Genomic DNA, 12,369 nt, shown 5'->3' with positions numbered 1-12,369 from the left:
GGAACCAGAGGACATCATTAGCCCTGATTTTACAGATGATGCCAGTAGGCTGTCTTGAGACAGTTTAACTAGTGGTGGAGTCGGGACTCAAACTCTGCCTCCTGACTGCAAGTTAATGCTGCTTTTTCTGCACTTGCTAAATGACCGATAAGCTCCACATTTCAGATTTTTTTTGTTTCGCTTGTTCCTCTCCGCTCCAGAGGACAGAGCTAACTACATGGTCAGAGTTAAAATGCCTTCCTTACTCTTAGCCAAACTGCCACAAGAGGGTGGCCGCTCCCCTCTCAGGGTAATTTTCATGCAGAAGTCATTTAGGATTTTGGAGGAGTTAAAAGGTAATAATGGCTGTTATAAAAATGGGGGGGGGGGGCGTGTTGTGGGGACTTGGGGTGGGGTTCCTCAGGGGTTGTTGAGGAAGGAGCAGCTGAAGTTGGGGAGTCCTACAGAAGGGAAGCAGGGAACCCCTGAGGTATCTGGGGTTGGAAGAGGACACTGAGCCTCAGACCTGAATAAACTTCTGTGGTCCATGGCCCGTGGATGGTGTGACCTCTACACCTGGTTCCGGTCTTGCTATTACTATGTGCCTGCCAGCTTGTCCCAGACGTGACCATGGACACAAGAGCGGACCTACCAGGCTCCTTTCTTACCTTCCAGGCAAGGTTTTTTGCTGGGTGAATATGTTGTGTTTGAATAACAGGCAGAAAAATGACTTCGGGTACTGGCAATACTATTTTACTGAAAATCTGGAGTTGCACAAATAGTTCTTTAGAACATAAAACTAAGTGGATTTATACATAACAATTATAGTCAGCATTTATAAGAGGCAGTACAAAAATGTGTTCTGCTTCTACATGATATAAATTGTACATAATAACATGATTTAAACAATATTAGTTATATTAACTCGTTCAGTGGATACATCTTACTCAGAACGTCTGATGTTTCCCATAAGGGAAAAAATGCAGTTCTCCGAGCAGGTGGGTTTCTTTTCATTTCCAAGTTGATTTTAGTGATGGTGGGAAGATTTAAGGATAATCCTTTCATTGAAGAAGCAGAAGTCAAAAAAAGTTACAGGACTGTTCTGAACTCATCAAAAATGAAATTAGGCACATGTGCTTCAGCAACCTAAAAAAATGAAAACAAAAGAGTTAACGGTGTCATAGTGTAAGAAGACCAAATTCAGCAGTAGTCTCTGGTAATCTGTCCTAGACAAAAATAACATGGAGTGGCATAGTTTTAAAATGAAAATGAAATGCAGAGTAACATGAATATATTAACATATGATACCTATTACATGCTATTATATTGGTATGGTATAAAAAAATTTAAAATTTTCCATATGAAAATTAAACAGAGGAAGACATCCTTTGGAGCAAGGTGAATCACTGGGAAATAATGAACCACTAATTGAAACCACCACCTTCTTTCTCTGGCATTTCTACCACTGATGTTTAATTTCTTGGCACTGCTGACATCTGAAGGGATGCAGTACAGTCCCTTCCCCAGCCCTCCACTGCCCTACCCCTAGACGAGAAGGTCCCCTGGCCCTTAAAGGCACTTGGATCTGCAAACATGCACATGCCTCTGGGAAGTACTAAGACTGGTCTCAGGTCATCTCATAATTAACTAATGACCAACTAGGAAGAACAGGACATCTAGTGCTGGAAATTGGTAGTCTTTAAAAGCAATGTTTAATTTTTTTCTGACTATAAAGTTCAGTTCAGTTCAGTTCAGTCGCTCCGTCCTGTCCGACTCTTTGTGAACCCATGGACTGCAGCACGCCAGGCCTCCCTGTCCATCACCAACTGCCGGAGTTTACTCAAACTCATGTCCATTGAGTTGGTGATGCCATCCAGCCATCTCATCCTCTGTCATCTCCTTCTCCTCCCGCTTACAATCTTTCCCAGCATCAGGGTCTTTTCAAACAAGTCAGTTCTTCACATCATGTGGCCAAAGTATTGGAGTTTCAGCTTCAGCTAAAACTTCACCTTCAGTCCTTCCAATAAATATTCATGAGTATTTCCTTTAGGATGGACCAGTTGGATCTCCTTGCAGTCCAGGGGACTCTCAAGAGTCTCCTCCAACACCACAGTTCAAAAGCATCAATTCTTCAGTGCTGAGCTTTCTTTATAGACCAACTCTCACATCCATACATGACCACTGGAAAAACCATAGCTTTGACTAGACAGACCTTTGTATCACTTGCTAATTCGAGGAAAATTAGAAAATGGAGAGGAGTATAAAAAGGAACAATATCCGATCTTAATTCCCTAAAGAAAACTAAAAGTGATCATTGTTTTGTATCAAATTCTTGCAATTTATACACACACATACACTTAAAACGCTTACATTTAAAACTAGAATCACATAATCTTGTGTCCTTTACCTCTGCTAAATTTTATGTTCTGAACACCCTTACACAGGTATCTTGGTGAACGTTTGTCATTTTTGGAAACATGGTTGTACAACACTTCAACCATGGAGGGAACTTAGCCAAATGGGCTGCAGGAACTGGGTTATTGTGGAGATGAAGAAACAAACCACACAATCATTCGCTATCCTGGCTTAAGGAATTCTCTCCTGGAGTGCCCATCTTAACTCCTGATCAGGGTGACCTGCAGACTGGAGGAGGGCATGGCAGAGGGTGAGAAGATGAGGAGGGAAGTTGTGCTCAATCATGCCTTCTCGCAAAGCACTGAACATTCAGAAGAGGGAGGAACATCTCCAAGCCGAGCCCTGGGGCAGAGCAGGGCAAGGGGCTCAGAGGTGTCCACAGGGAATGAGCTTCTGGACTTCATTCCTCATGAGTCCAGGGCCTTTCTTCAAACCATCTTCCTACAAAAAGGGCATTAATTTTTTTTTTTTTTTGGTTGCATTGTGTGGCATGGGGAATCTTAGTCTCCCAACCAAGGATGGAACCCATGGCTCCTCCTGTGATAGAAGTGTGGAGTCTTAACCACTGGTTCTCCAGGGAGGTCCCAAAGGGGCATCGATAAGTGTTTTTTATCTATTGCTTACCCTCCGGGGTAGCTTTGTGTACCGAACATAATCCTCCAGAAACAGAAGGGCGCCCACAACATCGGCAGGCATTTCTGGTATCTTCTGGCTGCAACACAGAACAATCTGGATCAATGAACTGCTTTCGTACGTAGACCCTTAGTCAAAATAGTGAAAGACTGAAAAAAATGACAGATGACTAAATGAAGCCAAAGAAGAGACACATCTACAGAATCTCCTCTTGATTATTACATTGAGCCATATCTTGCTGGCCGATCTTCAGCACACAGCCTGGAGGAGGGAATCGAAACTTCTCTGAATGGTCTACATGGGTCTTTACGACGTGGCCCCTGCTGACCCTTTAAGGTAACAGAGAAGGAGACTCAGGACCCAGCATCCCATGCAAATACATAACTTGTTCTATCCCAGAAAAGCCGCATTTGGGGTGGAAGAGAGGAAAAAGTAAAGGTTTACAAACTTTGTATCAGGTAGGAGCTTCCGTGTCTCATTTGTTTGATTTCACACCAGGACCTCGGGCTGTGCTAACAGTGGGTAGCTCCCTGACTCCCACTGAAGGGTGGAGCCGTCCCTGGGTAAGTGGTCCGGGGGAGGACATGGGCTCACTGTGGTCTGGGCACAGCACCCACAATGGCAGGGGGGCAGGCCTCTACTTTTTCCCCGTGGGGCTCGCTCATGGTGCTCATGACTCATTCACAGTGGGTGCTCCCAGGGGACTCCCAGCGACTCCTCAGTGGTGTGACTAAGGATGGGCACGCCTTTAATTGCCCAAACAGGAGATGTGCCCGAACCTGCTGTACAGAGCAGGGTGAGCAGCCGATTCTCTGCTCTACTAGGGGGATAATAAGGGGAGGAGTCTGGCGTGTGTGGTTTCCAGTCCATTCTGGAACACTGATTCCACTTTTTCCTGGTTGGCCTTCTGTACCTTACGCACTGCTCCACTGTGGAGCGGATAAACTGGCCGATCAGCGCCAGGAACTGTTCCGTGTACCGGGAATGAAACTGCTTCAGCAGGGTGAGGAGCCCCAGCACCAGGGGTGGCCAGTCCACGGGGTCGGCGGGCTTTCGGCAGACCATTCCTGCGAGGACCGACAGACCACAGATTACACCACCGAGGGACGTGCTGGTCTTTCACAGCATTCATTCAGGATGAATGTTCATGAATGTCAAGATGCTGGGGCCCACGTGATCTCTGGCAGAGGATTATCTGGAGGGAATGACAATCCAGGACTACGTTTCGAATTGGATCCAGGATTGGTGGAGGCTTCTAGTGGTCTGAAGGATTCAACACCCTAAAATGGGTACTAATTTTTATAATTACCATCATTGTTTCTTTAGGATTTTGTAATTAATGGATGCAATGGTAGAAAGTATTATAGAGAGTAGCGTTTAAACATATACATTACCATATGTAAAATAGATAGCTGATGGGAAGCTGCTGTATAATACAGGGAGCTCAACGTGGTACTTTGTGATAACCTGGTGGGGTGGGGAGGAGGTTCAATCAAGAGGGAGGGTTATATGTATACTTAGGGCTGATTCATGTTGTTGTATGGCGGAAGTCAACACCATATTGTAAAGCAGTTATCCTCCAATTAAAAAGAAAAAAAGAGATGGATAAAAAGTTACACGAGAAAAGAATGTGCAGAAGTCAGGACAGGAGAGGAAGGAACTATGCCAAGTGAGTGAGTGCCAAAGCTGGCCTTGTCACTAAGGACTTCTGCCCCAATATGGAGACCTTGACCCGCCTGAATGGCTGCTTGGGGAACAGAAGACAGAGCACAGTGTTGGGAAAAAAAACCCCCACAAAGTTGGAAACTTTCATTGCCAGATTTCAAGACTTAGCATAAAGTTACAGTAATCAAGACAGTACTGGCATAAGGACAGGTAAACAGATCAATGGAACGGATAAGAAAATACAGAAATAGTCATACCCTTAAAGGAGCAATTGGATTTCCATGGATATTCACACTATTTAATGGAGAAAGAGAAATCTTCTCAATAACTGATGCTAAAAATAGATATCTTTATGGGGAAAAAAATGAACCTTGAGCCCTATTTCACATAAAAAGTAATTTGAAATAGACCACAGACCTCAATGTAAAGCTACAAGTATAAAGTTTCTAGAAAAAAAAAAAAGGACAATCTGTGCCCTTGGGATAGGCAAAGGTTTATTAGAGGATAGAAAGGACTAATGATAAAGGAAAATGGATAAAAAAATGGATAAATTGGACATCATCAGCAATAAAACTTCTGCTCATTATGGTCACAAGTAAGAAAATGAATAAGTAAACCATTTTGCAAGAAAAAAAATTTACAGCATGTATATCAAAAAAAGGACTTGTATCCATAAAATAAATAACTCCTACAACTCAGTGATAAAAAAGCTATCAACTCAATTTAAAAACAGGCAAAAGACTTGAACAGACACTTAACAAAGAAGGATAAACAAACAAAAAATATATAAAGAACGGCCAAAAAGCATTTGAAAAAGTGCTCAATATCATAACTCATCAGGGAAAGGCAAGTTAAAACTATAATGAGATACCCTACATACCCATTATAATGTTTAAAAAGATTGAGATGGCCAAATTATGGTAAGTTGTAAAAATGGTACAACCACTTTGGGAAAAGGATTGGCAGTTGATTAGAAAGTTAATCAGTTCCCACATGTGGGTTCTTGTGAAGACTGAGAAAACTTATTTAAGATGCCAAAACAAGCTATCTTGATTTACATAACCTGTTGCTGCTACTGCTAAGTCACTTCAGTCGTGTCCGACTGTGTGTGGCCCCATAGACAGCAGCCCACCAGGCTCCCCTGTCCCTGGGATTCTCCAGGCAAGAGCACTGGAGTGGGTTGCCATTTCCTTCTCCAATGCATGAAAGTGAAAAGTGAAAGTGAAGTCTCTCAGTCGTGTCCGACTCTTCGCGACCCCATGGACTGCAGCCCACCAGGCTCCTCCGTCCATGGGATTTGCCAGGCAAGAGTACTGGAGTGGGGTGCCATTGCCTTCTCCATTACATAACCTAGTAATTCCAAATCACTCAACGCCCACTGTAAGACACTAGCTGTACTCAGAATACGGAGAGAGAATCCTTCCCAGATAGATAGCAAAGGGGATGTTTACAACAAAGATTTCTCTGAATGGAGCACCACAGAGATTCCTTTTTAAAAGACTGACAAAAGCAGTTGTGTGTTTCTTAGATCAGTCTTGAGAACAATGCTCATAAGGTTTATATAAAAGCTTTCAGGGTACACTACATGCTGATGCTCCTTCCTCAGTCTGCTTTTTCTTTAATTTAATCCCCAACTTAACACACTGACCTGATTAATGAAAAGGACTGTAGTCAGGTATAGGAACTTTCTAAGACACTTCACAGTTTATTCCAAGAGCTGGGAATTCTGTGGCATAGTGACATGCTTCTCATAAGCAGCTGTGCAATCAAGGAGCCTGACCTTAACCACATGCAATGAAATGGTAACAAAGGATGAGACCAGTGAGCAAACAGTCTTAATGAAAACAAGGTATTTTCATGTGCTGAGAACACCTTATTATAAAGAAGCATACATTCTTATTTAGTCATAAGGGAGAGAGGTCATGGATCTCAATCTTGAGATGAACTTTTAACTCCATCTTGGGATAGTTCTTTATACTGATTCTGACCAACATCCAGAAAAGGATTTAGCATCAGGTAAGCACTTGCTTTGTGAGAGGTACCGTCACAGGCATTTTTAAGTTCTAACTGGCCCACAAGTTTAAGTATCTTGGCCAATGTCACACAAGTGGCAAGTTGTGAAGTCAGAATCCAGACACACCTTTGTTCCCTCCACCCTACAGCCAAGGCTTACTGGGTGCCGCCATGCCCTGCACTGGAGAAGGACATGGCACCCCGTTCTAGCATTCTTGCTGGCAGGATCTCCTGGACAGAGGAGACTGGTGGGTCACTGTCCATGGGGCCACAAAGAGTTACACATGACTAAGGGACTGAGCTTCCCTGTGGCTCAGCTGGTAAGAATCCGCCTGCAATGCAGGAGACCTGGGTTCGATCCCTGGGTTGGGAAGATATGCTGGAGAAGGGAATGGCAATGCCCTCCAGTATTCTTCCTTGGAAATCCACAGACAGAGACTATAGTCCACGGGGTTGCAAAGAGTCGGACACAGCTGAGTGACTAACATTAAGTGACTGAGAACCAGGCCCTGCATTCTGCGGCTGTGACAAATATTGTTATGGGGGCTGTGTCTGGAATAAAGGAATTTTTTTGAATGAGGAAATTAAAAACCTTAAAGAGAATCCACATCTTTATCCTAAAAAACTTTTGAAATAGGAAGGGAAATACTTCAAAGAAGAAAAACATTTTAGAATTGCTGGTTAAAAAAAGTATACGGTTACATTTATAGAAAATACTTTTAAAGTAAATTAAACTCTATAGCAGACTTTAAAAAACTCTACCAAGTTTGGAGACAGAGGAAATACCTGGGAATCTTACAAAAATGTTTAAGATAAAGTCAACGACACACAAAAAGTTGGGCTATAATGCTGGATAGGACAAATATACTGATAGCCTTTGGTAACTATTGTTTGTATCAAGTATTTTCAAAACTAAAGTAACAGATATCCCAAGGTAAAGTAACAGAGGATTAGTCTCCTCTCTGTAACTGTATTGTTACTCTTCATACCAAAGCTCCACAGTAAGCACATGACAGCTACTGAAAGAATAGGACATTAACCAAAAGAAACTTCTTTCCCACCAAAATCAGCTCCTTTAAAGAAAAGAGAGAAGCAAAGGTCCCACACATTTTACAAGTTGGATAATCAACCACTGTAAGTTAAAGATGGGTTATACTTGGTTGATATTAAATCCACCGTCTTCATGATATTTCAGAGGCCCAAGGACGTGGAATTTTATAAACATGCAATTACTAAGAAAGACCTCATATGTGACACAGCATTCTCTACCAAGGGATGTTTGGTTAGATGTTAATCTACCACCATTGTTCCTTACTGTAAAGAATAAATGTCATACAGCACCTAGATTTTTGTTGTACTGAAGCTTTGGCAGCTGGGCGATCAAAAACAGAAAGTTGACCACCGGGAAGTAGGGCAAGCGCTTTGTCGTGATGTATATCTGGAAAGAGAAAACACAGTTTCAAATGGAAAGCTGCCATTTAATTTCAGTTTGCTCTTCTGACTACTGAAAACTAGGGTGGTTCCATTAATTCGCTGCCTTCAGAGTTTTATTTAATACCACTGACCCCCTCTCCCTCCAAACACAGACACCTACTTGACAATTAGCCCTCTTGGGAAAGGAACAATTTTGCGTAGAGATTAGCAGTCACTCCCACCTACCCCCAATCCTCTTTTTCTCCCTCCAATCCTCTTAATGTCAGTAACAAAATGAGGGGGTTGGGGGGAGGGAGATGAGCAAGAAAGTCAAGGCCAAGCCGGAAGGAGGACAAAGAGAGGGAGAGAGAAAAGAGGCAGAAAGAAGGAAGAGCCACATGGCACTGCATGGCCGTGCGTAAGGAAAGCAAGTGCGGCTCCCACTGCCACTTCCTTTTCCCTGGGCAATGCCACAGAACGGTCTCCTGCCCAGTTCACGAGGCAGAAAGCACAGTCAGGCCACACCCAGCCATCTCCCCGCTCTAGTCATCCTGATTCCCTGGGAGGCAGGTGGCATCCTGGCCAGCAGCACCAACTCTGGTCAGACAGCCTGGCTCCATCGCTGGCTATTGTGGGGCCCTGGGAAGTTATCAACCTCTGAGCCTCAGGTTCCTCCCCCGGTAAGGGCACATTTCATGAGGCTGCTGTGAGATTAAGTGAGAGCACCTATTCAGGGTTACCACAGTGCTTGGCACATAATTCCTAGTAAAATGTTAGGTGCTTTTTATGTTCATAATCTTACCTCAAACCCAGGGGATCATACAGATTTCAGAATTTCATATTACAATAAAGATTTTAGGTAGGCAATACAGTGTAGACTATAAGCAAAGTTATCTGTATTTCTGCAAAAACATGACAATTCACAGGAGTATCAACAGCCTCAAGTCAGTCTGGGACAGGTTCTGGCACTACATGCGATCTAGCACTAACTTGTGAAAAACGCTTCCAGTTCTCAGAGGTTTATGGAGATCAGAACAGCAGAAGAGAGCCTGTCTCCCCAGATTCTGACTGTCATTACTGTCAGCCAAGGAGGGAAGAGTCTTTGGGCAAGAAGGATCGATGCCACCATTTAGGTGCAGTTCAAATACCAAACCCCAGAGAAACCTAAAACTCATCTCTTACCGATACAGCACTTGTCACTCAGTTCTGACAAACACTGTTATCACTGTTGACTCCCACAGCCCTGAGTCAGGCAGGGGAGGCGTGATCAGCCTCATATTACACGTAGGGAATGGGAACCCAGAAAGGGCAGAGGATCACGAGAACAGAGTTTCTGGGATTGGAACCAGGTCTTCCAATATCAGATGGAATGTGGGGATCTGCTGCCTGGGCCAGATGGCCTTTGGTCCCACCCTGTCTCCCACCACACCATTATATTCCATGTTAGTAATCATGAACCTTGTTCAGTGGGTTGTGGATGCCAGCTGCCTCCAGATAGGCAGTGATTTCATATAAGAGTGTGTTATCTTCTTTGGGGTAAGGAAGTGAAGGGTCCTGATAGTGGGCTTCGATATCTGCTAGGAGTGCCCTGAATGAAGAAAAACAACAACAATAGTGATAAATGTTAGAGATAAAATGAATACAGACAACAGTTAACACAAGCTATGATACAATCTTCCAGGGATTCAGTGTCCTCATCTGTGTAACAAGGGCTTGCTCCCTTTGAATTCCCAATTTCCACACCTGTGATTGGTGATAAGTGGGAAATCTGAACTTGAATTATGTTTTCTTTTAGAGTTCACCCAAATCAAATGCTTTCACCACTTAAATTTTTATGAGTTGACTGAACTAGTTTCAATACCTACTTTGTCAAAAGCACACTGACTTTGTGACCAAGAAGTGTGGATTGTTTATCTTTAAGCACGAGGCTCAAAATTTTGAGAGCAAGCTGCTGGTCAGGTGGAGAGTGTGACTGGATGCTAGGATATGTGTCCACAGCCATGCCTGGTCATCAAGGTGCTTCTAATTCCGCTCAGGAGAATCAGTGATTCAGTTCCATGGAAAGTCAAGTGCGGATTTTGGTGACAATTGCTTTCTCAGTCTGGGCAAGAATCTAGAGAACTGTCTGATGTGTATTAAGTGATCAATACGTGTTGGCTGAAATGATTCCATCAAAAAAAACAGACAATACTGAAGCGAGAGGCTTCTGAAGATAGATGTGATTACCTATGGGAAGGAAGCCTATAAATTCAGAGAGTGTTCTCACTCAAAAAGAACTTAAATGAGTAGGTGCCTGCATGCATGCTCAGTTGCTTCATTCCTGACTCTTTGTGACCCCATGGACTGTAGCCCACCAGGCTCCTCTGTCCATGGGATTCTCTAGGCAAGAATACTGGAGTGGGTTGCCATGCCCTCCTCCAGAGGATCTTCCTGACCCAGGAATTGGGCCCATGTCTCCTGTCTTGCAGGTGGATTCTTTACCACTCAGCCACCCAGATACTGAATATATAAAACAGATAACTAATGAAAACCTACTATAGAGCACAGGGAACTCTACTCAATGCTCTGTGGCGACCTAAATGGAAAAGAAATCCAAAAAAGAGGGGATTCAGGTATGACGTGCAGCTTATTCACTGTGCCGTACAGGAGAAACTAGCACAACATTGTAAAGCAACTATCCTCCAATAAAAAAAAGAGTATGCGCTGAAGACACTGGATGCTGACTGCTGATGAACAGTCTAGGCCCAGAGGTGGCTGCTTCAAATGCCAGCACTTACTTATTGAGGTTCTCCAGAGCAGCTGCCAGGTGTTTGGAGTCAAACCGACAAGAATAATTTAATTCATTGGCGATCTGTTGTCTCAGAATCTGCATCTGCCCAACCTGTGAACAAGCAAGAGAAAGAACAGGGACAAGCTGATGAACAAAAAATGACAAGTTTTTATTGAAAGGTTCACAACATTCTACAGAAAAATTCAAGGATTTCCTGGACTGGTGTCATGCCTAAGACCAGCATCACCCCTGATGGAGCACAAGGGACCCTTCAAGAAATGCCTGCAGAGATTCTGTGTGCCAACCTCAACAGAACCCTGAAGTCTAATACTGAACCTAATAGTCTAAAAGTGAACCATTAATGTTCTTGTTGTCCATGGATTAAAGGTATGTGTTCTGAAGCTCTATTTTTGATCTTTTAGAATAAGTTCTCATGTTCAGTAACCACTAATGAGAAGCCCTACTTTCTTTATCTGTCCTAAATTGAACTTTCTCAAGTCCTAAGGGTGCCATTTCACTCTAACATTTGGTCAGTATCAGTCTGTCTACATCCCTCACGATTACAGATCATGAAATAATCAAGGTGATAAAATAACCTACATACAATCTTCCAAGAAGGCCCTTCTAACAATGATAACCCTGAAACCAGGGGTTCTTCACGTTTTGTTGGCACTTTGGACATCTTTAGAAAGTTGGAGAAGTCTATGGATGCTGTCTCAGAATAGTTCTTTTGAATGTATGAAATATAACATATAGGATAACAATGGAAGCCAATTGTAACAAAATGTAATTCTCAAGCAATTAAAAGAACAGATTTATTATAACTTCCTTCCCTTGTTATCCTGGCTTAGGGCAAGTCAGACCTATATAACAAGAGGCCATCTAGCAGAGCCGAAGGCTTCTATTCAATTTTAAGTTTCCAAATTAGAACAAAAACTCAATGAAATGATGAAAAATATACTGTGAATTGGGCTGAGACACCAACAACTCCTGTTTCAATGAGCAACTTACGTAATTGGGAACAAGAGAACGGGACTGCTCCAAATTCTGTGAGGAGTCTAGACTTCTCCTTTGGTATCTGACGCTTTTAACCATCAGTCAGTTTTCCACCAGGAAATCTACTCTTTCCTACTGTACTGTGAGTAGGCTTTCCAGGGAGACAGCCAGCTTCCTTGAACTCTTACAGCAACTGACAATGTTCTGCACCCACATAAGGGTGTTCAACAAAGGGTTACTGACTGTCTCAGATCATCAAGGGATGAGAGAAGGATATGCAGAAGATACAGGGTATCTCTGGAAGTCAATGCACAGTGTAAAGGCAGATGCGTGGATTCTAAAGCAACCTGGATTTCCATCCGACAAATCACAGGCACACCTTGGAAATACTGAGTTTGGCTCCAGATCACCATAATAAAGCAAATATTGCAATAAAGTGAGCCACATGAATTTTCTGGTTTTCCAGCACATATAAAAGTTATGTT

General features: G+C 43.0%; 1 protein-coding gene across 1 annotated transcript in view; it reads right to left on the bottom strand.

Moving 5' to 3' along the window:
- Positions 1–710: 710 nt before the first annotated feature.
- WASHC5 (WASH complex subunit 5) overlaps positions 711–12,369 on the bottom strand; it is a 53,029-nt gene continuing 41,370 nt past the window's right edge. Inside the window, exons 24-29 of the mRNA XM_027560859.1 lie at positions 10,896–10,999; positions 9,577–9,706; positions 8,047–8,143; positions 3,941–4,094; positions 3,019–3,106; positions 711–1,125 (exon numbers count right to left, since the gene is read on the bottom strand). Of these exons, the coding sequence (XP_027416660.1) occupies positions 1,069–1,125; positions 3,019–3,106; positions 3,941–4,094; positions 8,047–8,143; positions 9,577–9,706; positions 10,896–10,999 (630 nt within the window). The 3' untranslated portion in view covers positions 711–1,068. The remainder of the gene's footprint in view (positions 1,126–3,018; positions 3,107–3,940; positions 4,095–8,046; positions 8,144–9,576; positions 9,707–10,895; positions 11,000–12,369) is intronic.

Source organism: Bos indicus x Bos taurus, chromosome 14 (assembly GCF_003369695.1).
Source record: "Bos indicus x Bos taurus breed Angus x Brahman F1 hybrid chromosome 14, Bos_hybrid_MaternalHap_v2.0, whole genome shotgun sequence".
Taxonomy (NCBI): domain Eukaryota; kingdom Metazoa; phylum Chordata; class Mammalia; order Artiodactyla; family Bovidae; genus Bos; species Bos indicus x Bos taurus.
Note: the sequence above shows the minus strand (reverse complement) of the source record. Positions and strands in the feature narration are given on the sequence as shown.